General features: G+C 37.7%; 1 protein-coding gene across 5 annotated transcripts in view; it reads right to left on the minus strand.

The window, feature by feature from the left end:
• Window positions 1–229: 229 nt before the first annotated feature.
• Window positions 230–25,092, minus strand: part of SLC10A7 (solute carrier family 10 member 7) — a 144,696-nt gene continuing 119,833 nt past the window's right edge. For 4 of the 5 annotated variants that reach the window (XM_068680891.1, XM_068680889.1, XM_068680890.1 and 1 more), the window contains 4 exons: window positions 24,308–24,359; window positions 22,716–22,789; window positions 6,774–6,919; window positions 230–4,409 (listed from right to left, as the gene is read on the minus strand). In XM_068680891.1, the coding sequence (XP_068536992.1) occupies window positions 4,365–4,409; window positions 6,774–6,919; window positions 22,716–22,789; window positions 24,308–24,359 (317 nt within the window). In that variant the 3' untranslated portion in view covers window positions 230–4,364. Of the gene's footprint in view, window positions 4,410–6,773; window positions 6,920–18,649; window positions 18,871–22,715; window positions 22,790–24,307; window positions 24,360–25,092 lie in introns of those variants that run through there. The other variant, XR_011096147.1, reaches the window with a different exon arrangement.

Raw genomic sequence — 25,092 nt, forward strand, 5'->3', positions numbered from 1 at the left:
TTCAAAAAAATGAATTCGAAATGCCTCCTCAAAAGAGCTCACAGTATAACGATTGTAAGTGATACGTGGTTCACAAAAAAAAAAACTGCAAAGAGGAGACAATCTCCCTCTTCAGACATTGTGCCAGTCAGATGCTGTACCTTTGGTCTGGGAGACTGGGGCTACCCATGGAAATAGGGACAAAAGAGATTAGGTTTGTTACATGCTGGAAAGAGCAGGCCATCAAATATAAAATATAAAATACTCTTTATTTAACTCTCTTCATAGGCTACATTATCACAGAGCATTGTTAGAACAATGGCAGGGCTTTTCAAACAGCTTCCCTTGGGAGCCTACTCCACAGCTTAACAGCCTTTTCATTGGAGATGTGCAAGTGAAACCAAGGACAGAATTTAGTCTCTTGTCTATTTAACGTGTTTGCAAAGGTCTCTGTGTGCTCTGGCACTTTATAATAATAGTAATATAAACACATTTGGATTATAACAGAATGGTGGAACCGTGATTTAGCCTCTTACTGTGTTGTAATTCCCAAATGCATCAACATCTATTTAAGTGCAAAATAGTCCACAGTTTACAAATACAATGCTGTGATCATCTGCTCTAAAGGTTCTGTATAAGAATACGATTCAATACAAAAGACGATTCGGTGTCTGAAATTTCATTTTTAATGTCAGAATAACAGCAAAAAAAAAAGTCTCTGTCTCCATATTCAAACTGGCAAAAAATATATACCAGGGACTTGGTCCTTTCTATTATTTCTACATATGTAACTGCTCATATTTTATGCACGTATGCACTTACACATAAATAAAAGTGCTTGCAGACAGACAATATTTCATCTTTCCTCCTAACCTCCTGCTGTCGAGATATTTTCACAGAAAACCATACACAAATAAAAGTTCCTCTTTCTCTGACTGCTAGAATAACTGAGGGGACTACTTCTGTAAAACCAAACTGCTAGAATACTCTCCTTTTGGTCCATGAACAAGCACAACTGCCCAGCTTCTGCTGAGACTGTGGCTTTTCTGTCATATAACCTATTCACATGAGCTAAAGGATATATAAGAAGAATTACAACCAGAAAATAAAGATCTTGCTTTTAAATATGTAAAAAATGATTTATCTTGGACCTATTACTGGGGTCATCATAAGCTTCTCAATTTACTGCACAAAAGGGGAAAATTAAATGTTTGAATAACTCAACACGAGGTGCCAAGATTCCCTGTGAACTCTGAAGTGCTGTTTTATTGTCTCTTTTTTTTTTTTTTTTTTTTAGCTCTGATAATGTTAAACAGGATTACAGATATGTAAATTTAAGTATCAATGATCAAGAAAATCCTTATGTTTTATAAACAAAGTCCTCATTTGTCACCAGTTTTGCCTGATTATGTTCTATACCAGATCTCTCTGTTAAATTTAAGGCTAAAAAAAAACAAACACGTTTCTAACTCTCTACTGAACAATTGTTGGAACTCAGTTAATTAACTTCAATTTGATTATAATTTGCAGTATTCTGAGAACTTTCTTTCCCCAAGTTTAGTTCATAAAATATTTCAGTACAGATCACAGATTTTTTTAAAGGACAAGCAAACAATTTAAAAGCTTACTCACAAAAACAAACAAACAAAAAACAAAACAAAAGGTAAGAGAGGTAAAACGTTGACCTCAATAAGTAATTGTATCTTGTTTTCCTCTTTGCAAAATTAAATTCAAAATCATTCTGTTTATTAAGGACATACCAGCATAGCAAGACAGAAAACAAACATCTTAATAGTCTTTAAACATAACAGAATTGATATGCATAATAAAGTTTCATTAAGTATGGATTTAATACATGTATTTCAGTTTTGCTTCATATTCCCTTTAGATCAACACCTCCAACATTCATACACAACATTTACGTTGCCCCAAGCAAAAATGACTTTGTAAAGGCTTTAACAGAACTCCACCTTAAAACAGTGTGAAATATTCTTAAATGCAGAAAGTATGTAACAAAGAAAGGATGTTTTCAGTGGAATCTAAACAAGTTGTTGGATGTACTGAAAGTATGAGATTCAGTACACAGAGGTAGCTCAGTAAGGGTAGCTGCAGTGTTCTGACTATTTAGTGCCAACACAACCACACTAAATTACTGTATGCTTGAACTTGTCCTGTATATTTAAAAAAAAAAAAAAAAAGTCACTCTTCCTGGGACTGTTGCTTTGCCATTCAAAACCAATGGAAAGAGACATTAATTTCAGTGGGATTAAGTCCTTACAACATTCTGGATGTTCAGGTTTATAGCAAACAAAAAGGAGCTGTCCTGAGTCTGGACTCTGCTGCAAGGAGAGTTTTTAAGCACAGACAAAGGAATTTTTAAGAAAGGGCCCAGGAACATGCATGAACTCTCTCCCTCTCTCCAGTTACCTCCCAGGTTAGCCGGTTGGTGGATCTGACTGCCATCTAGGGACATACTAATCCAAACTGTGAGCTCACTGCCTGCTGTCCTTTGCATTACTGGCTAGTGAGAAGAGTGCACAGCCCTGGAGGACACTGGGGGTGTCTCTCAGCCCTCCCACATACTCAGTGTGCAGAGTTTGATTCCTCTCCAGGGAATGGCAAGAATTCAGCTTATTACCACATCACGTACCTTTGTTATGTGGTTGTTTTATCAGTGACGACAATTTTGAATAAGGTGACACTGTCGGCTCCTGATAGTTTCTCATACAGATGGCAACAGAGCAGTCTTGCACTGACAGACCATCAGGTAAAGCACTGATGATTGGTACCAGACTGCTTTCCTGCTACTCACAGGAATACCAGACTAGAAAAAACACACTAGGTAAACCAAAGATGATTCGTTTTTCAGTAAGGCAAAAGGATATGAATTTTACATGCCTATTCTCATTAAAAAAAAAAAAAAAAAGACCTTTAGCTTCCATAAATGCCTATAGCCTTACCAGAGCTATAATAATTTACATCTGCTAAAGATCGGCTCATTCAGATTTGCTGCAATGTTACCTGTGACACACATGATGTTTCTGCACTTACATTGATCTGTGTTTGACCAATTTCTTTCAGTCCTTTTAATGTTTTAATCCACAACTGCCAGCACAGCTTTTGCAGATAGGAACCCTCAGAGTCTAGTGTAGAGCCCTCTTTTGAAATCTTAATCTCTCAGGCAAAATGCAGTGCTGGCTAGGTGCTTAAAACATATGCCTGTGTTCCCATCTCTTCAACTCTCCCATTAGAAATAGTATTTTGTATATGTTTTATATAGTTTCACTAAAAAAGGTAATATTTGATTCTCTAAAAAGTTGTGACTGATTGTCAAATTAGCTAAAATAGTGTTCCTGTTACTGTAAGGATCTTTTTAATTGGCAACAGAAAATAATTGTCAACTCTTATCCTCACAAACTATTATCCATTACCAATGCAGCAGTACAGAAAACATAGCTTGGCTTACTACAATAAAGACTTTGCTTCGATATTAACATCCTAAATTCTGTCACTGTAGATCTCTGTGCATTGCACCAGGGGAAGGAAAACAAAAACAGAAACAACAACAAAAATTAAAAAAAAAGAAAGAAAAAACAAAAATGTGTTCTTCAGGGGTAAATTATAAAAGATCTCCTAGCTGCAAACACAAATATTTCACTCATAACCCAAGCACCAGACCATTTCTTTGAAGAAGCTTATGAGGCATTTAAGATATACAATGGCACAATATCATACAATGGAATTGAAAGAATTTTCTTGAGATACCATTAACTTTGAAGGAATGTCTAGACAACTGTGTCAACAAATGCAAATAATTCATGCTTCTCAGCTTCTATCCAATAGATGGCCCCATGCTGAGTATACACAAACTCAGAAGAAAAAGGCATGTCACAGTCATATGACTAGGGAGTGTAACAGAATCACACAGGAATTCAAGTCAATCTTGAAAAAAAACTTCAGGAAAGCTCTTCTCCAGGGTAAGCCAGCAGTGGGATAGGCTTCTGGTCATTTTGGATAGTTTAAAACAGAAACTTACAGCTGGTGCACCCTGGCATCAAAGCAGGGGTAATGGAAGGAACAACTGCTAGTCATGACCTCTTCATTTTACTCTGTTAGAAAAATAAAAACTAAAGGACTCCAAAATACTGTACAACTTCTTGCAGTAACCAACAAAGTGGCTTCTGGAAACAATGCTTTTGCCAAAAATGCATCTGTAAGGCACTTAACAGGTATTGTTTTAATATATATATATATATATAATATATGTATATATAAAAATAAAATATGCACTGAAGCAACATTCACAAATACCCAGTTGTCTCAATTGTCTGTGTGTACAGTATAGTACATATATACATTCACTGTGACACAGGCCATCTCCGTCATTATACCTTCACAGGTACTTTGGGCTGCCTGGTTAACTTCAGTGCCTGTGAACAGGGAAAGAAAAAAAAAGTCACTTTTTTATATTAAAAGAAGATCAACAGTACAAGACAAGCTTTTTATTGAGGGTTGACAAAATGCTCCATGTACTTCTGGGATGGTAAGTTATCAGCATGCAGCTAATAGGCCACTATTTTGATGATCTTTTTATCTCTGATAGCCCATCACAGCCTCCTCATATACAGACAGACATAACAGAGGAACCTTAAGGAATACGGCTACATTGGCAGTGAAGGAAGCTGGAGTGGGTCTCAGATGTCTTTTAGAAAGCAACTGTTGGGACCCCAGTCAAGAAACCACCTGTGGCATGGATACAAGAGCTTCTGAGCTACTCAGGGTAAAGACTGTGATAAGAACTTCTGCAAACACTTTTTTGGTCCTTGGCCTCTTTCCATGTGGCTCAAAGCCTGCTCAGAGCATAGTCACTGTAACAGTGGTGGATGTCATGCACCTTGGGTGTTTACACCTTCCTTTCTGAGGATAGGTAAGAGTAAGCCAAGTCCAGAACTGATCTTATGCTAGGTGACTGATGCCTGAGGATCTTGTTTAAAATGTCTGTAGCTTTAGTCTGCTCTTACCAAACATTTTTACAAGGAGAGGAGAAACCCCATGGAGAAACGTTGAAGCAATGGCAGGGTCAGCCAATTATGGTAGCTGAACTACTTAGTATGTGACAGAGGTTCAGCTCAAATAATAGGTGGTCATGTTTCCAGTTTGGCAGGAAGCACCCTCTCCAACCTAGGAGGCAAGTGTGACAGGCTGAAATGGGGTTAGGCTTTCAGCTGCTCCTTTATACAGATGTGAGCACTGTGCAGGATGCCTTCTTTTGGTGTGCTGTTCAACAAAAAATACTTGGTGTTTCTTGTGGCCTGAGAGGGAAATTCATCAAATTTGGAACCTTTGCTTTCCGTGTCCTTTTGGAGGAAGTGCCCTCACAGACACATTTGCTTGATGGGTAAGAGGATTTCTGGAGGATTGTTGGCTAAACAAGCAATTTTCAGTCTGAGAGATAAGTCTGATGGGTCTTTTTGTTGTAGATATTAACCTTTAATATTGTACATTTCAAGCTTGTATGCACTGCTGAAAAAACACTCTAGCACAAATGTAAACCCTTTAAAAAATCTAAACCTTTAAAAATAAATAGGCTATATTCCCCTCAGAAACACCGGCTTTCAGAAACACCAGCATTTAACTATTGTTAAATCTAGCCATTTGAGATTAGTCTTTTGGATATTATTCAGTGAGAGACTTTGGAGAGAGACATCATCCCACATTTTGTTTGGGGAAACAATATTTTAACTTTGTAGTTTGGCAGATTCTGTTGCCATATTTACGAACTAGAAATACCGTACTGCAGATGAACCTCTAAATATTTAAATTCAATTTCATACAACCAGATCACATGTACTATCATAATTAAGTAAGAATGTCACTGCAGTTGAGTACTGTGACTGGATAACCGTCTCCCCCTGCAAGAGAGATGCCAAAATGAAACCAAGGTGTTTATAGAAAATAAACATCAAGGCTGATGATGACATGTTTATTTTCAAAGCGGGAGACCATTATCCAGTCACAATATTCACTTCTATTATACTTATTGCAACTGTACCAGCCCCAACCTCATTGATTTTTCTTATGAGAGTAATTAAAATAACATTTGTGAATAATACAGAAGACCAACTGATAAATCTGCTGCAACAGAACAACAATCCCCTGAAGTGGCTCTATGGTAGCATTACAGTCTGATTAACACAGAAGGTTTATTTGAAGCTTAATGAATAAGAAACTAGTGCTGGTGAACTGTAAATCTCTCCAGTACTGGGCTGACTTTTCTGATGCCCTGTTTAAAGGCTGTGCTAACTTGCAGCAACTGACAGCAGCCCTTGAAGGCCAGTACCACCCCTGAGGACCAGGGAGGTCTGGATGAACTCCAGCCACACTCCTGGTCTTGGCAGCAGGGAGCAGCTAGACAATGAAGCCAGAATTGCAGGGATTGTTCTGCCACTGGTAGCGTCAACTTTGGGCTATCATTCTTCAGGAACAGCATGCAATTTTCTTTAAACAACCTGTCTCCTGATTATTTCTGTAGTTATTTAATTTTGATAATTAAGTAGTTATCATTACATGAAACTGATGGAATCTCAAAATTAAATATGATTCACAATTGTCCGTTTTTGGATGCTAAGATAAGTATAGCTTAACAAGACCTGATTTCTGGACTCAGTTCTGGAAAACTGGGACCTTTCCCACTTCTCATAATTCAGGTAACCAAAATGGAGCCACATAAAGTGAGTAATTTAAGGATTAGAATTCAAGTTAGCAAGGTGATTTTACTGAATTGAAGCTCTTACCTTTTGCCTAGAAACCATCCAAGATTTTATTGTTGGTACCAAAAGACTGCCAAGAAGAATCTGAGCAGGATGATAGATGAGTAAGGGGACAGAAATTAAGGACAGGTGCTCATATCCCGCAAATACTATCTTCAGCATTGGAATCCCTGCAGGCAGAAAAACAGGAGACAGATTCTCAGTTCAGATTTCGAGTCAAGGACAAAAGCAAAGCATTTTGCAAAACAACCCAACCATCCAATACCCCCCAAGAAAACAGAACATGAAGGCACAGAGATTGTATATATGTAAAAAAAATAATAACTACCAAAAAAATCCTGTAAGAAAATGAACAGCAACAAAAAAAAAAAAAAAAACAAAATACATTGCATAGAAAGCTCTATGCCAGAAAGGAAGCAGTAGGGGAATGCCATGAAGATCTTTTCTAATTTTGCAGATAGCTGCAAACTCCTGCTGAAGACATGCTATAAAATACATCTGTGCTACAACATGATTGCTCAGTTGCCAAGCATAGGTCTGTACTGTTTATTTATGACCTTATCTTGCTATGCTGTTTCATATTTTCATGATTGTCCTCCATCCAAGCAGCCCAACTCCTGCTTGTAACCTTTTCTTCAGTCCATTCACCACTGGAGGAGGGTTGCGTTTTCCTGGCATACTCCCTGCCAGTGAAGTACCCAAATGACATCCTTTGACTGATTCACATAGTTAAGTTGGAGAGTCAAGTATTGTACAGGTGAGTGTTCACGTGTTAGAGAATAAAACTCTCTGCTCTACCTGTATGTTTCAGAAGAGAGACAGCTTGAGAGAAAAAAGGTTTAGTGAGCAATATGAAGAGGCCATATGCAGAATTGGAGAGCAGCTGGAGTAGAGAAGTTGCTAGGTGTTGGAAGAGGTAAATTTTAAGAGAGAGACATAGGCCATTTTTCTGAAGAGCTTGAATTTATGCTCAACAGTGCTACTTCTATTAGACATCTCCATGCGTAATCTTCCCACTTGATGAAGTGATATGTAAGGTTACGTTTGATTTAGTTTTTGCAGTAATGAAACTGATTAAGCTGACACTGAACACTTAATTGTTCAAAACGGTCTGTTTAAATCTTTCAGCTTTGTTACCTGCTCCACAAAGCATGGGCAATCCTCACAACCATCTCTTGTCTTGTTTGACCAGTTGCAGACAAGAGTCGCTGCTAGTCCTCAGGACCCCCCTGAGAACATACCTTACTTTTTCTCTGGTTTACATGTCAGTCTAGGAATCTTCCACCAGCATCAACCTTGCAGCGAACGAAGCTAGACAAGAGTTTTCACAGAGTTTATCTGTGTCTTCTTTCTTAGCAGTGACAATAAACTGAACACTGTGGCACGTGACCTTCATTCCCCTATTAGTAGATGATTTAGATCAACCAAATTCGCCATTAAAAAACAACCAACCAACCAACAAAACAAAACAAACAAAAAAACCAAACTTATCTATGTCTTGAATAAATTTCTGTTCTCAACAACCTTTCCCTTAATAAAGTGTCTCCCTTCCTTTGGGAGGAAGCATATCTTATTTGCTGGATATTTATGCTGCCAGTACCCCTTTATTGCTCACACATAGCTAAACTTGCCAAAATCTTCGCAGTTGCCACAGCACAATTTCTTTTAATTATTTTAATTAGCTGCATCACATTAAACCACTAACAACCTCATCCCCGTATCAGTTGCCTGTTCTTATGTGGCTATTTCCAGCAAAAGACTAAATCAAAAAAATAAAGGCTTGCATACTTAATTCAATATTAATAAATAATTACCCTTAAAACAGTATCAGGGACATATCACCAACACAATAGGGCTGCTTATTATTAACACTGATTTCTAGGGCTTAGGAATATACAGTATTTTGATAGGAATTAAATGGGAATTTGCATTCTATTATGGAGTATAATTTACTTCAAATACCCATCATATTGTTTTCGTAAACAGATAATGATTTTATTGTCTGTTTCCAGTCTCAACTTCACCCTAACATGTCTTTTCCTGTTTTCTAACCACAGAAAAATAAACTAGAGTCCCAACCTATGAACACGTTATATCTATGTTCATAAGACAGGACCTGGCATTTGTCATCCATAGATTTAAAAACACTTCAGTATGCTGAACAGGACTCCAACAATGAATCTGGGAACTCTAAGATGACCAGCCTGTGATCACACAGAAAACTAACGGTGGAGACATGAACCGAATGGATCCAAAGCGACTGAGACATTCTTTAAGTTACTGTACATTTTCTGAACTGAAAGAAAATAGGAGAAATTCTAGACTAAAAGGTAAATTCTCTAGAGGAAAGCTATTTCAGTAAACTAGGAAAAGAAAATTAAAGTTGTCAAATATAAATACAAAATACTATAATTAGTGTGACAATGTAATTAGATTGCAGGGTGGAAAGAGGTTTAATTCACAGCTTGTTTAAATACATGTCACAACAATAGGTTCTTGTAAGCCACTAATGTGCAATTAAAGTTCCTGCTATTTACTAGGAAAAACTAACTGGTGAAAAGAAGTAATATTTTTTGCAGGTAAGCAGTAGTTTAAAGAAAAGCAAATTCTCTGTTCCCTTTTTATGTACCTTCTGGATTTTGCAATTTCAACTTTGCCAGCATGCAACTCTCTCCAAAACTATTTCATGACAGAGATCCATAGACTACAGTCACAAATGCTTATGTCAGTCATAGTACCACAGAGCTGAACAAAACAGCATGGGATTTTATTTTTTTTTAAATATTATCTAAACTTTTTCTATTCCAACATATAGCAACTGCAAGCATCAGTATGATTGATGATGTTTTTCATGAGCATAAAGCTCACACCAATTCCTTTTTAGGAAAAATATTTTTTCCTCTCTTAAAAATATAAGTAACTGGGTGTTTGTTTTTTTCTTGCTTGTTTTTAAATAAACCATTTGAAAACAACAACAACACAACTGGAAAAGAATGAAAACCAAATCCCAGCTGATGATTGGGGTGCTGCTGTTTGCTGTATCTTAGAATGCATTTTCAAGATGAGATTATGAACTAGCATTGTAAGAAACTATTGTAAGAAGAGTTTAAATCTTTTGGATAGATGGCAAGGAATAAAGTTGCTAAGCAAAATGGAGCTTGTTGTCTTTATTTTGGGCTGCCATTCTTCTTTCCCTCATTTTTATAGCATATTGTTCTCAGTATTAATGGAGTATGATAACTATATCTTTAGTCTAAGGTAAGTAAAATTTTGCACGGGATCAAATCACTTGTTGTAGAAAATAAGGCACTGGCATAGCTATAATTCTCGTTTCCTCAAAGTACACAGCAGACGCTCCCTTCCTCTGTGGCCTCCCAGTAACACTAGGGCATTTACTTACAGAATGGAGTATTCACATGTGTAAGGAATGACACCTGTAAGGATCTGTCATTCTGTTTTCACAGAGCCATTAAATCATGCTTATCTGCATTTCAGGGAAGTTGGACTGACTTTCTTGGGTCTTCATCCTGACTGACACTGACGGAGGAATGCTGGAATTAACAAAGGTTGTATACAGGCTGGGGAGTTTTAAGACTGCTGTCATGGTCTGAAGTCTCACATCACAGACACCAATCCATGCTGCTCCGGTTTATGAAGTTACGGCCTTCCAGCAGCTTGGTTCAACTCCTCTGCCAAAGACCCTCACTCACTACGTCTGACTAGAGGACAGAGAGCAGAAATGGGGTACAGACCCACTGCAACTAAGACAGGGAAGTTATCCCTGTGACATGGGAGTACTGCTCACTTTTCTCCTTGTCTCCATCCTCATCCAGCCTGTTGCCATCACACAAGAACTTCGCACACCTGAGGAACTGAAGCAAGGAGGAGTAAGAAGACTGCTCATACGGTCTGGGACAGGAAACTCCTGGTTGCTTTCCATTGCTCTAGAGTATCCCAATCTGGTCCCAAGGCTGTAGTTTATCAGCCCTGGTCTAAGGCCACTGTTCCTGTAGTAGTCTACAAAACGGAAAGCTATTTATCCTTCCTCCAGCTCTGCACCCAGTATAACCTCCCACATGCTCCCCTTTCCTTTTTGCTACTTTCATATTTTGTAGTCACCTTCGTAAAAGGCCCATGAAAATATTATGCTGCGCTTCTCTACATTTAGTTAACTGTAAAATAATTATAATAAAAATCCTAAAAGATTTGAAGGTATTTTTAAGAGAATTTAAATATAGGACTCTTTTCATCTAGCTATCATGGCAGTAATATAAATGAAGCAAATTAATTTTAATGCTCCAAGGTACTGATTCTGTGTCACTGTCACTGACAGGATCCAACCAGACTTTATGAGATGGCATTTGACTTTATGGAAGTGAGCACTATGCACGCATTTACAATTTTACAGGGACTTTAAGCTGTCATGCTGAAAAATGTTTATAAAACATTAATCAAAAAATGCCTCTTTAATACAATGCATTGTCTGAAAGATGTTAGAAGGCACATATTGTAAATGGATTCTTTTTCTGACTAAAGTAATTTCTACCAAAAGCCTTTCCCCACTGCTATACAAGTACACAGCGCGGAGAGATAAAGAGCACTTTCTCAGCACATTACTACCTGATCCAAACACTTGGGAAATCACTAATGTACAGCATGCCATATTTCCGTGTCACACATGACACATTTGTCTAAAATTACCCAACAGAGTTTGACATTGCAGCATATTCCATAGCAGAGCTTTCAACTGACATCTGCCAAGTAAGAACTTCAAGTAAGAGCTTTCTTCTTCTAACAAGCAAGTAAGAGTTTTCTTTTATCCTATACCCATGATGGAAGTGATAAAACAATAAGTACTGGAAATCAGTTTTTTTTTTCTATTTTAATATGTTTATTTTATGCTCACTGGATGTGTAAGCTCCCCTCAAAGCATTGTTTCATCATTTGCTGTTTTCTACCACATTGCGATGGATTCAGAGAACTTAATAGAACATTTTTATTACCACTGAAACATAGGCCATTATCTCTCACACCCAAAGCAGAATTATTGCTAGATGCTCTACTTACATACTTCACTGTATAGGTTTTTTCCCCTTAAATGTCTTTATAACAAACAATTTATCCTAAAACTTTATAGCTTAAATTACTGAAACACATTCCAAATCACAAAATGCTCCAGCATTTCTTCTCCAGAAAAGAGATTTAGGTACAAAACAAAGAGGTTATCACTAAGGCTATGAAATCACAAGGAATCAGAGCGTCAAACAACTGTTAGAGAGAGGCAGTGGAAATACTCAGAAGAAAATCCTTAACCTGTGCATTTTTCAGTTCTCTTTTCTCCTCATCTATACATTTCAGAATTCGCAATTGCCATAATCTTTAACTGCAATATACAAAATGAAGCAGGTGTATGAACGGTGGCTTCTCTGACACTCTCTGTGCTACACTGTCTTTCTGAAGAATCCTCTCAGGAGTTGATGTGAAGGGAACATCAGTAGGCCAAAAAGCTTTTTGTTTTTTTAACTGAGAAGCCCGCAAAGGGAGGCATATATTGCATTAAACCCCTCCTTAAACTGCCAAAACAGGAGTTTTCTGAGTTTCTCTCTGCAAAGACAGTGCCAAATGAGCACCTGAAATTTTACTGCTGAATTTCAGAATAGTATCACATGCAGTCCAGTGACTGCATGGTAGGAAAGGGTGGTGAGATCTGGAAAAATCCAGTACACAGGATTAGAGAAAGGTTGCTCATGCAGATAGCTGCCAGAACGGCAACATACTGCTAATCTCTGGTTCTCAAACTTTCTTAAGGATTTCCTTGCTTTTTTTTTTTTTTTCCAGGCAAATCAGATTGCAGTGGTTAGTTTTGAGGAGGCAGAAGTTCATATACTTCTCCTCAGTGAAGGCTACCCAGGGATAGAAGTTATTGCCCTTGTTAAGACTTTGCTATGACATACTGATATCATGATGCTTTTGACAAAATAACCAGATAAGGATTCTTTACCCTCACCTAAATATGCACTGAACTCAAGTTAAATGCTTTTCCCTCAGGACCAGTTTCTTTCAGTCTTGGGAATAGCTGAATGATATCTGACTACCAGTAACTTTACAAATACTTGCTCTCTGCTGAGTACTTTCAGCTGAAGAAAGCACCTTCCAATGTAATATGAAATCATATTAAACTGGAAGGAGATTAGATTACTGCAAGCTGGTCCTAAAACAGTCAGCCAAGCTCTTCCCCGGACCAAAACTTCCTCAGAGTAGAATTTGGTCATCCTTTTCCAGCCCAACTCCACCTGTAACTCCAGGATTTTATTTTTTTTTTTTTTATTTTTTTTTTTTTTTCTCAGTCCAAATCAAGAGATGGTAGTCCTTAGAGTCAATTTGTAACCTGCAGGGATATTAAGGTTGAGAGAAGTAACAGATGGCATTAACTACTCTCTTGCCCAAAAGGAAATAACCATATCAAGATAAGACTCCATCCACAGTGGCTAGACATGCCTGCACAATCGTTTGTGGCATTTTTGGTTGAATCACACTTTGATGATGAAACCTAGTGTTACCATGGAAATCTAACTTTTTGCTGGTAGGGATAAGGAGACCATCCATCAACACAACCACAACTGCCTCCAGGTGATATGACACTCAGTGACTGATTGGGAAGGACCTGCAATGTTTGTAGCAGTTGAGTCTACGACCCCTTGCCTTTCTGCCCACACAAGTACATGTGCTGTACAAGGACATGGGCTTAAAATATTTTCGGGGGGAAAAAGAAAATGTTTTCATTTTTCAGCTCAGTAGTAAGTGTATGGAAAGCAAAAAAGAGACTCATGAAGTAGTGAAAACAAACATCTAATCAGGAGGTTTTACAGGGGACTGGATAAGAGATTAAAGGAGTCTGTCATGGCTGCAGGGGAAAACTGCAAAATGGTGAGTGAGCTGTCCTGGTTAGGTTGGAGATCTGCATGGACCCTAATCTTCAAACATTTTCACTTTCATCCCCATCCTTGGGAAAGAACTGATTTACCATAACGTTCAACAGGCCATTGCATGACACTAGGTGACTTACCTCTCTCAGAGGACAAGAAATATTGGGAAGGCTCTGTACTGAATTAGACTGATGTGATCACACGGTGTGGTCCATGCAATTACCCTAAGAGTGCAGGAATTTCACTGAGACCCACACTATGTTGTAAGAGACTTAGCTGGTCTAATACTCAAATAAAGAAGGAGAAGGAAAGGAAATAAGGAATATATATTTTTTTGTCATATCTAAGAAAAAACAAAAACCTAGTATGCTTTGAATGCTTTTAGTAATTCCTGTTCTTCAGTTAACTGGATCACTATACTCATCATAAATCAGAAATTTTAAGTGAAATCTAAGTAGTTACTAGAAAATGACACATTGTGATACTATCAAATTTTTAAGTAAATAAATGTAAAAGATGGAAGAGGAAGAAAGTACAGTTTGCCTATTTCTGGGTTTTCAATGCATGTGTTCAGATTGGAAGTGATGTTTAGTGAACAACACAGGCGATCTTACCAGCTGCTAGCAATGAAACATTTAACATCAACAACTGAAGACTAGTGCCTCAGACTCTAGAACACCTCCTCCACCTGCCTGACAACATGGTAGTAATAATTAGTTAAGAGGGAATACACGAATGAACTGAACCATCATGAGTCATATTTTAGATGCGACTTATCCTTAATTTGGGACCACAGTGCAGGCACAGCAATGGTGTAAGCTGACCATAACACTTCAGTGCTTCTTATTGCTTGAAGATCAATTCACTCTTCACACACATAATATATTCAAGGCATAGGGTAAAATCTTCCTTGTAATTCACTATTAATATCAAAGCTATGAAGTTCAAATAAATAGAATTTAAACACTTCCTTCCCTTCTCTACAATTCTTGTATTCAATACTTTTTGAAGGTTTAATATGTTAGATACACTAATGAAAGGAATTCTGGACAACCAGATCAACAAATTTCCTAAAAACATAAGCTGAGATTTGATTAATTTGATTATTTCCTTGAACATTACTGCCCCTTCCACACACAGCTGAGGCTAACATCTCTCCCAGCATTAGAGTCTTGATTATGTGGATTTATTTACATATATATATATATTTATAAGTATGATTTTATTTTATAGTCACACCTGTTATTTTTGTAAACACAAGAAGGAAAGGATTATATCCCAAACTGTTTCATATCTTCTAATTTGATTTTTTTTTTTTAAGTCTTTTTCTCCTGAAGCTTTCTTTAACACAAAAGAAAACATGATACCACAAATTAATTAGAAATGATAAAACAAAAAAAAAGATTCTTTTCACAAAGAAAAAAAATGTTAGGAATGCTAGCATATTTTTCCTTCAATCATCTCTTTACCTGATTTCTGAGTTCAAGAAAAAGGGCTATGAGGCCAGAAAAGCTTAAATGTTCCAGTCATTTGGGAAGACATTTTGAGAAAACAGCACACTACCTAGAAGTACTAAGGGAGAATATTTACCATCCTAAAACTCCATGAACTGTAGGATTTCTAATTTTTGTTGTCTTTTTTTTTTTTTTTTTTTTTTACATCTTTGCACCCACTCTTTCAAAAGTGTCTGGAGTCAGCAGCTCAGACTGGCTGCCAGAAGGTGCACTGAGAGCAGCAAATGTAGATGCAACTCTCTCAGGGAGACTCAACATCATCTTCAATACTCACAGTTTTAGCATGGGTGACACTTGTAGCCTCTGCCAGATTGAAGTAAAAAAAATTCTTGAGTCATGTCCAAATGTGGATCTTCCCGAGGGTAACCTGTCAGCTGTCTGCTGAGTATAATGTAGTTTCTTAAAGCAGATAAATTAACTTTAACTGTTTTTGGTGGGGAGGGAGGGTTGGGAGTGCTCTTGTGTCATTATCATTTTACAGATGGATATGTGTTTATTTTTTTTTATTATAAAGAGGTACGAGCTTGCTGTCATTAAAAACCTGCAATCTGGTTTTTAGTGTCTGATCCAATTATGTGTACATCTGGGAAGACACACAACCAAATAAATAATTGGAGAGGTGCAACTCTGAAATGACAATTGTTATTCATCGATCTCTTTCTGTAAGTCGAGATTGAGAGATGTAAACTTCAAGTGAATGAGATCTCCTGGGTGAGATTCTTCAGTTCAAACACAGTAAACAACTGTTGTCCTCTGATGCACATTTTAGTACTGCTGGAGGCAAACTTTCTAAATATTAATAAAAAACCTACTACTGGCAGAGTATACAGATGAAAAGGAAGCCCTGGGAGCTGGTGCAGAATTTCTAGCCACATTCAAAGTCTAATCAAAGAAACATATGTTTCAGGTCAGAAAGGAAAAGAGATTCCCTAATTTCCTTCAGTATTTCCCTTCTGGAATCACAGAGAGGTCAAAATTGAGTAAACTGCAATATATTAGACATGCTATATTGCAAGTCTTGTGATAAAAAAACAACGGAGAATCAGGTATTCTGCGTCTGAGAGCCACTAGAACTCATTGGACTAAAACAGTTCTCACTTTCATGTTGGCCTGCTAGGGCATGTCCTTCCTGAAAGTACAGCCCCTTGGGATGCCCTGGTATGAAGCAGACGAGCATTGGGTACTTTCCCAGCCACATATGTCAGTAGCAAGGGGGAAATAAAAGACATGTTCTGATATCCCAGTGACCGCACCCTACTCAAAACTGTCAGTTTGACTTCTCATGGAGAATCTCCTTAAAGCAAGTGGTGGGATTAGTATTAGAGAAATGTTTGCACATGCAAAATGACATGTCACCTCACGTGGATTAGGCTGTCTGTGCAAGCAGGAAACATTTATACTATTCCCAATTACATAAATCTTTGCCTTGAAGATTATATTTGGTTTTGCTAGTATTCTGATCTGGCAGCCATACTGGAAATAACAGAACTCCCCAGGCTTCCTTTAGGGGTCTGCTAAGAAAAAAGACATACTGATTACATGATAATGACCTCTTTGATAACATCATTTGGTAAGAACTAAACATTGCTTCTACAAAACTAATGAGCTAGGAAAGACAATCCAGCTGCCCTCAAGTTAGGCTACAAAGAAAGATGAGGAGAAAGGAGAGAAGTCTAGTGGATTTGTGTGCTTCTGCTCATCCCACTCTCATCTCATGTAATACAAAATCCTCAGTTCTTATTTTCCAGAGACAAAGAGGCGGTGAACTACAGAGAAGAGGAAAGCCCAACCAATGACTTGCTGCTTCTTCCAAGCAACTGCCACGTGAAAACTGAAGAGATGAGAAAAACTTCAGTTTGACCCAAAGAATCACGCTAAGAAAACTGGTGAAAAGTTTTAGTAGCCACTAAATCCCCTGGGATCTCAGAAGCAGGCATACCCTTCTGTTCCTAACCCTCTGGAAGAAGTGAGGGATGCGCAGCCCAGATGTGGTATCCACATGACACACATTCTTTCTACCAGATTTTTCCCATTGGCTTCCCTTCTTCTCTGAAGGTCAGCACCCTACCAATTCCAGTCAGAGTAGTAGCCAGATCATTTTCACTTACATCACTCTAACAGCTGGGTAGGAAATGAGATTAAAAATCTGGAACAGGTAAGAGTATCTGCAAATTCAAGCACTAATAACACAGGGAAGTATGACAGGATACCAGCAGTAATGCCTCTTGTTCAACATTTACAGGAAAATTTGGAAGTAGAAAAGACTATCACAAATCTTACTCTTGAAAACTTTTCGAGAGCAATTAACCGGGATTATTTTTTACATCTTTATGGAATTATTCACACATTCACAGATAATCACAGTTAGTCCCTTGGTGAATAACCACCTTAGAGGACAGTTCTCTGCCAGGAGCAGAGAAAAACAACCACAGAGTTTGGCTTGAATATTCACTTAGGGCAATGCATCTGATTTTGCAACCTGACTTTCTATCATAGAATTATTAAGTGAGGCCTCCTTTTTAAAATCAAAGTGACCTACCTTTCATCTTAACACAAGTTAGGACACTTTGGCATTTTTCTGTCTAAAGGAAAAGGTGATTATCACCACAAAATAAGACCCTGCTTTTGATTACTGCAGCATTTTGCAGACTTTGGGTACAGGAACAACCAGATGAAGCTAATATTAAACAGCAGTGGCTTAGGTTGTGCAAATATAATTACTTACCTCTGAAAAACTTGCAAGAGATCTGTAGAAAACATGAGCAAACTCTAGATAGCTGTGAGCAGATTGGAGCTATATGTGAGCACGATGCACTCTGTCACATTGTGCAGCTGGGGAACTTGAGGGAAGGCATGGGCTGATTAATCCATAGCCTAGATGATCTGCTCACACACAATTGAGCTGTCTGTGAATCCACTTGTGCATTACACAGTGCTTTTAAAAATTGTTCAAGGACAGACTATCAATTCTGCACTCACAGAGTAAGCAGCTGAGTATTTAAAAAAAAAATTGAATGAAATTAAAACAATACAAAGGGCTGTGTATTTTATTTTGAAAATTATTCTTTCTTGGAAGTACTTTGTACCCTAGAAACTTTGATTATATTACCTTAAGAATTCCGTAATGAAAGAACAGCAACATTGTTAAATACAAATGAGGAAAAACGTACTATGCATCACAAAATACCCTGATTTCATTATAGGTGTTTGCTTTTTTTTTTTTTTAACCTAATCTGCTGTTCATCATACCTGCATTACAGACATTTGCACTTGTGAGACCCAAATAAGTATCACTACTCCATTTTCTATTCATAAAATAAATTTACTGAGTAAATTAAAAATATCACAAAGTAAATTAAAAAAAAATTTTTTGACTATCCTAAATTTTCATTTTGGAGTTGTAACTTCTGGCTAGCAATTCACTCTGCAACTCTGCCAAAGATAAAATAATATTCCGTACTTGGCTGCAACTTTCGTGTAAGTCCAAGCAACAACTCTGCAGTATTGTTTAGATGAGCCACACTGATAGCTTTGCACTTCCTTGAGGCCTCTTCTCTTCTTACTGAATGAACTCCAGGGAATGGCATCATGTCGGGCTTTCCAGATGGATTATGTGAAGCCATAGCTCAATGTCATTTTCAATAGCAAGGCTCATAATTAAAGGTCAAATAGTCACTTCATCTGCAATCAATCAATAGAAGAAGTACTAATACTAAGTACTAATCAATCAATGGCAAATGCACTAATAAAAGCCATGCATCAAATGTCCGCATATGTGTGTGCTCACATGCACTATGCATATATGTGAGTAGGCGGAAGGAGAGAAAGAGAACAAAGTGTGGGTGAATATGCCAGAGGGCATTGTGAATGCTATATTTATCTTCACTACTTGTAAGTTTATATCCCGTTTCACTCATTACGTGAAATCCAAATAACATTATTTTTTCTGCATGTGTGATGTACTGTATTCAAAAACTGCCAAAGCATCCACCTCTATTCAGAAATACCGGCTTGTGCTCCTAACTAAGAAACACAAAGGCACCTACCCTGTGTAATTTGTCCTTACACAAACATGCCCTGCACTCTGATCTGTGAGACAAAAAGTGTGTCAACTGTTCTGTCTACAAAATAAAACCCAGCATATGGGAACAGCACTCATCTCCGTGCAAAGCAAGCACTTATTCATGGATTCAACACTGGAAGTGGCAGTTGGCCTCATGAGCATGCACTGCATGGGAATTAGTTGGTTTCATAATATGGCGTGGGAGAAAGTGACTTATAAAAGTCTTCTCATGCCTCTCCTATTACCACTTCTAAAGCTTTAAAGCTGTCAGCTCTTCTCCCACTTTTGTTGGTGCCATCGTAAATTCCCCAGGGAAGGGACCAGACCTACCTATCTGAGCTTTACCTGCCAAGCTGAGAGAAATCAATTTCAAAGTGAAAGAACAAGTGTTGGGGGGTCATTTATATACTACCACTGGAATCTTGGAGACAAACAAAGCACAGCTCCACAATGGATATGAAACCAGACCCTGAGCTGTGTTTGTGCTTTCAGGCACTGAAACGACTGCGAGAGAGAAAAACTCTCTCTGCTACAAGAGAACAGAAGGTTTCTTGTTGAGTGGTTTATAGTAAACACCTCTGGACATGGAGAAATGTGACAGAACAACAAAAGAATAGGAGGTAAAATACACGTGTCTGCTCTTGTTTCTGCTAAGATCAGGGTGGACAAGACTACTAGAAATAGATTTAACTGTCATTCAGAAATGGCTGATCCTTAAGAACTAATTGTATCTACTCTGCTTTCAACTTCAGCGAAGAAATAAATGCTAGTTGCTCTGGTTAACAATTCCTGTTTACATCATCAGCTACAGGGGCATATCTCATCTCACTATGGCTTTACAAAACCCAATCCTCTTTATTTACATAGAAATGTGTACTTACACAGCTGTCTTATCTAGACCTGGTACTAATACCAAACTGAGCAGAATATGCCTTTAATGAGACACAGGCTCTTCAAAGATGAAGGTAAAACAATCTGTCCCGAAGCTCACAAATGAAACTATCTGTAGCCAAGAAACAGTCCTGTAATACTGTGTTCCACCATGAGTCTGTTTCATTTCAATTTGCACACTTATTCATGTGAGACATCTGTATGAGATAAAAGTATATATGGCTAAGGAGAAGTTGTGGGAGACCTTGAAGTCAAGATGGTTGAAATATATTTTGTTGTTGTTGCTATGATTAGGCAAATACAGCAGCAAAATATAAAATATATCTGACTCCTCAGGCTGTGCTAATCAGAGCAGTAACCTGGAATTGGGAAAATGCAAATCAAAAAGACAAGCAAACTACAAACCTGGAAATAATCTCTTTTAGATAAGAAAATTAAATATCAAAAGGAGAGCATATTAGCAGATGAAATGTGCACTGACTCAGCTGTTCCCACAGGGTGCGGGTCAAGATGGTCTACATGAGGATGCTTGGCAGAGCAAGTCAAAGAGATGAAGAGTCCCTAATGGTTTTTCTGGGTGAAGATAAGCAAGGCCCTTCAGGACTTAAATATTTTTAAAAAGGCTTTGTGGTTATTTTCTCAGTGCCATCACATGCTGCAGAAGTATTCACGGAGTGTATATAGAACTATTTTCACTGGGGAGGAAAGAAGCAAATTACACATTTGTGCTGTCAGATACAACCAACTTCTCTTCTGTAATATCATGGTTGTGTCCTAAGTTCCTATACATCTCCATATAGCAGCAAGTACAGTAGTGTGTTATGATTGAGGTGTGGAGTTGCTTTCTATAAATACAAACATAACTGTCCTCCTGAATACAAGCACATTTACTAGTTGAAGCTTCAGTTTCACTGAACAATCGGCTGGAAAGAACCTCAAATGTCATTTAATCTATCTACTGCTCCAAGGCAGGGTCAACTCTAGTTTATCTAATTCCTGACTGAAGCTTGTCTACAATGATAAGATATTTCACGACACTGATAGGCAACATATTCCACGGCTGAAGTGTTTTTTTACAGTGAGGCTTCCCTGACTGCTTGAATCTTATTCATTGTAACAAAGCTCTTCCCTTTTCAAAGTCCACTGTAAAAAAGTCACTTCTCCTACTTTGCATCAACATTTTATGCATTTGAAGATCACTACTGTATTTCAGCTGTTGTCTCAACCCAGTTGTTTGAACCTTTCTCATGGGCCATATTTATGAGACTTAGGATCATTTATGGCACTCTCCTCTGCTCTCCTTCCAATTGGTCCACATCATTTTTGAATTGTGGAACCCAGAATGCCATACAATAGTGTCAAAAGTCAGGATGCTCTTAACCCATGCAACTTTTGCTACCTTTCCACAAACCACAGGACCTTGTGTGAAAGAAAGTTAATTTGGTTTGATTTGATACACATTTGACAAATCTCATTTCCTCATTTCCTCCTACACTGTTAAAATTATTTACTTGTTTCAGTAGTTTCCTAAGAAATTAAGTTAAACTCACTGTCTATAATTCCTTGGCCCCTCCTCAATGGCAAAGAGGCATTATGTTTGCCTTTCCCTTGTATTTCTGGAACTCTTTCACCTCCCACAGCCTGCCAAGGGTGCTTCCAACCATTCTGCAGCACAGGCCTGGTTGAAGCAAAGAACCCTGGGATGAATTTTACCTTATCAAACTAACTTGAAAACATCTCACCTCTCTATCTTTGAATTCGTTCTTCCCCTACTTCAGGCTGAGCTTTTAACTCCCTTATTGACACTAGCTGTGTTTAGGTCTTGAAAAGGCATACATCTAGTTGCATATTCTCTATCAAACGTTTTCATATTTTGAAAAACAGCACAAAAATATTCAAGTCATTTCACTGACTGAACATAATGAATGAAGCAGTATCAAGTGAGGCTAAGCAGGACTCTGAGACAGTATTTTGTGACTTTAGAACATCTTATCACTAAGAGATTTTAAATGACAAATATCTCAATAATATTTTGATAAATTAATTCTAATAATTAAAACACTGCCCCCCAAAATGTGCAGACTTAAACACAGACATTTCGCTCATGTTAAGTAAAAGACTATATTATCTGTTTGTGATTACTGAATACACTACATGCTTTGTTTTCACTTCTGCATCCTAGTTTTGAGGTTTAAGGAATTTATTGTGAGACTGTGAAGATATACCTTAGAATATTTTTAGTAACAAAGCTGAAATTTTATCAATATCGGAATAGGCAACAGAACAACAATATAAGAACAGAAAGAAAAATCCAGGTTTCCATAAGGTCTTAATGATATACCTGAAATCTGAGCTGAGAAGATTACATTGCGTGTCCTGTAATAACCATTTATTTTATGTATGAAAAAATATTATCCTACGATTAATATCATACTGGTAGCATTACTTGCCACACTGAAATGAAAAACATTTAAGCAGAAAAGCCAGCAAACAACTACTTTTATTTCCTCTTCAACAAAACAGGCTATGAGTGTTACTGTTATTTTGCTCAAAAGCTTATCTTCTGACTTACCAAGGGTGAGGGATTTGTGTGTGGAACAGAAAATTATAGCCACTGTGTCTGCTGGTGTGAAACCAGAGTCATTCCTAGAAAAGAAAGAGTTTTAATAACCTCTAATAGCAAAAACCTTCTTAAAACATCATCAATCAAATATATTACTTTGAGGATCCATATGCAAGTTCACATCACTTTGATCAGTTCTAGTGACAGAAATAATTCTACCCACAAATGAACAGTAGTGTTTGATTTATTTTTTTTACGAAGAATTGTTTCTCAGTTGTTGCAAACTATGTACTGAATATGCTCCTGTGTGAAAGAGAGGAATACAGTATGTAGGACAAATTTTACTCCAGCCAGGGCTATTTTTGCAAACATGCTATATCACAGCAGTGGCTGGCTTGCCTCTGTGAAGAAACAAAACAAAACAAAAAAAACCCTATGATTTTCTTTCCTGGTATGTAACGGTTACAAGATGCTCAATTTAGACAGCAAACTGAGTCTACACTATAAACATTGCTTAGAACACGTCATTATCTTCCACTTCAGAGAAAAACTTCATCTAAAGGTTTACACATTGGAAGCAATGCCAGAAAAGGTGGAAAAATGACATGCAGAGGTCTATGACTGGTTAATGGATCACTCTTTGGTCCAAATTTGGAATGATTTTCTGAGATCCTAAATATTTATCATACTGTCTGAACTGGTTACTACTTACAGCACTTTAGATTTTACAGTTGGGGCAGATCTTGCCTCCAGATCAAGTATAGCCATTCAAAAGTTATATAAAATTGTCTTCCAAGGTCACAGTATGACCTTGTCACAGAGAAATTTCCTTGTGGCACTAAAAAAAGCATAAGTAGCTGTAAGACATGGCACCTTTCTTTATGATTCCCCCTTCCAGATATTGTATAATTTATATAAAGCATATGTCTGGAGCCTGCTGTATTGTGACACTTCACGTTCAGCAGAGTGCTGCTGAGGAAAATACTCCAGGAAGCACAAATCAGAGGACAGTGCTGGATATTCTAACTAGCTCAAGTGATGCACTAAGCCTTCAGCTATCACCAGTCTCATAGTACTATTTTTTGAGAAGTGAACATACAACTGTTCTTCTTAGTTGATATTTAAAAAGAAAAAGAATACCTATACCAATGTTAGTTTGGGTCAACTGTCTTTTAAGAGTCACCATATAAATGTAACAGATTTGACATATACAGAGAAGAGTGGATTGCCAGCCCAGCAAATGTATCTTGAGATGTAAAAAGTCAAACTGAGTTCTCTCTCTCATATGTCATCAGCATGTCTGCAGGGCAAATTATACCTTCAGTGACATCTGTGCAAATCCATTTTTTTTCAGTGGATGAGGTATAGCAGTGATTGATTGAGATTTAATAACTCTGTAATTAACACACAAGAAAGGACAGAATTCAGGTCCTGCTCTCTTAGTCTATGAAATGCTAACAGAAAATGCAGTAAGGACAATATGAAATATCAAAATGAGGTCACCCCTATTCAGAAACCTGTGCTTGCACATTTTTGTATCACACAAAACCAAAATATCACACAAAAATATTAAAGCATTCTGTTGTAGGACACTCATTTACCTTGTAGAGAAGAGGAAGGTCAAAAACATGAAGCTCATCTGAACAGAAAATACTGAAAGAGAAACAAGGTAAAATTGGACTTACATCACAGAAGTGAAGGTCATTTAAATCTCTGTGAGTGCAGTGTATGCGCCTCTTGCACTCACACAACAGATCAGAAGGTAGGCTGGACTGAGTCAATTGAGAGAAATCCAGTGACAGACAGACAGCCTTTAAAGGCTGGTGATTAGGACAATCATGTCTGCAAGAACAGTATGTATCATCACATCCAAGACAGAGCTGGTATTCTGGCTACACAAGTTCTTGGCTACACAATGAATTACAGAGAATTCACTGTTGCATGCTGCACATCTGTTTTCACTAGTTTTGCTTATGGGATCAACAACATAAAACCTCTTGGATGTGCTCTGGTTGCCAAGTGTTTAAATGCAGCCCCTTTCTATTTAACAGAAGAAAGTACAATGTGTAAGCGTGATTGCAATAAATATTCTCACGCAGTGGGTATATTACTCTCCTGATGAATGATCACTATTAACAGGAGATAATCATACACATTTAATTCCCTCAGAGACAAAGGCTAATTCCTGAACTGGGCAGCATACATCAGACAAAGCAGCTGTTCGTTCAAGCTCAGTCAACTTTGTAAGTGTGGATGGGTTTTGTGCATCCTGAGGGGAGGTCTCCTCTCTGCCAGCTCACGTGATGCCCGCAGGGGTTCTGGGACACGCAGAGCCCTCACTCGATCTGCAGAGATGCGGGGAATGAGCTCAGGGAGCAGAGGCGGC

Source organism: Anas acuta, chromosome 4, assembly GCF_963932015.1.
Source record: "Anas acuta chromosome 4, bAnaAcu1.1, whole genome shotgun sequence".
NCBI lineage: Eukaryota > Metazoa > Chordata > Aves > Anseriformes > Anatidae > Anas > Anas acuta.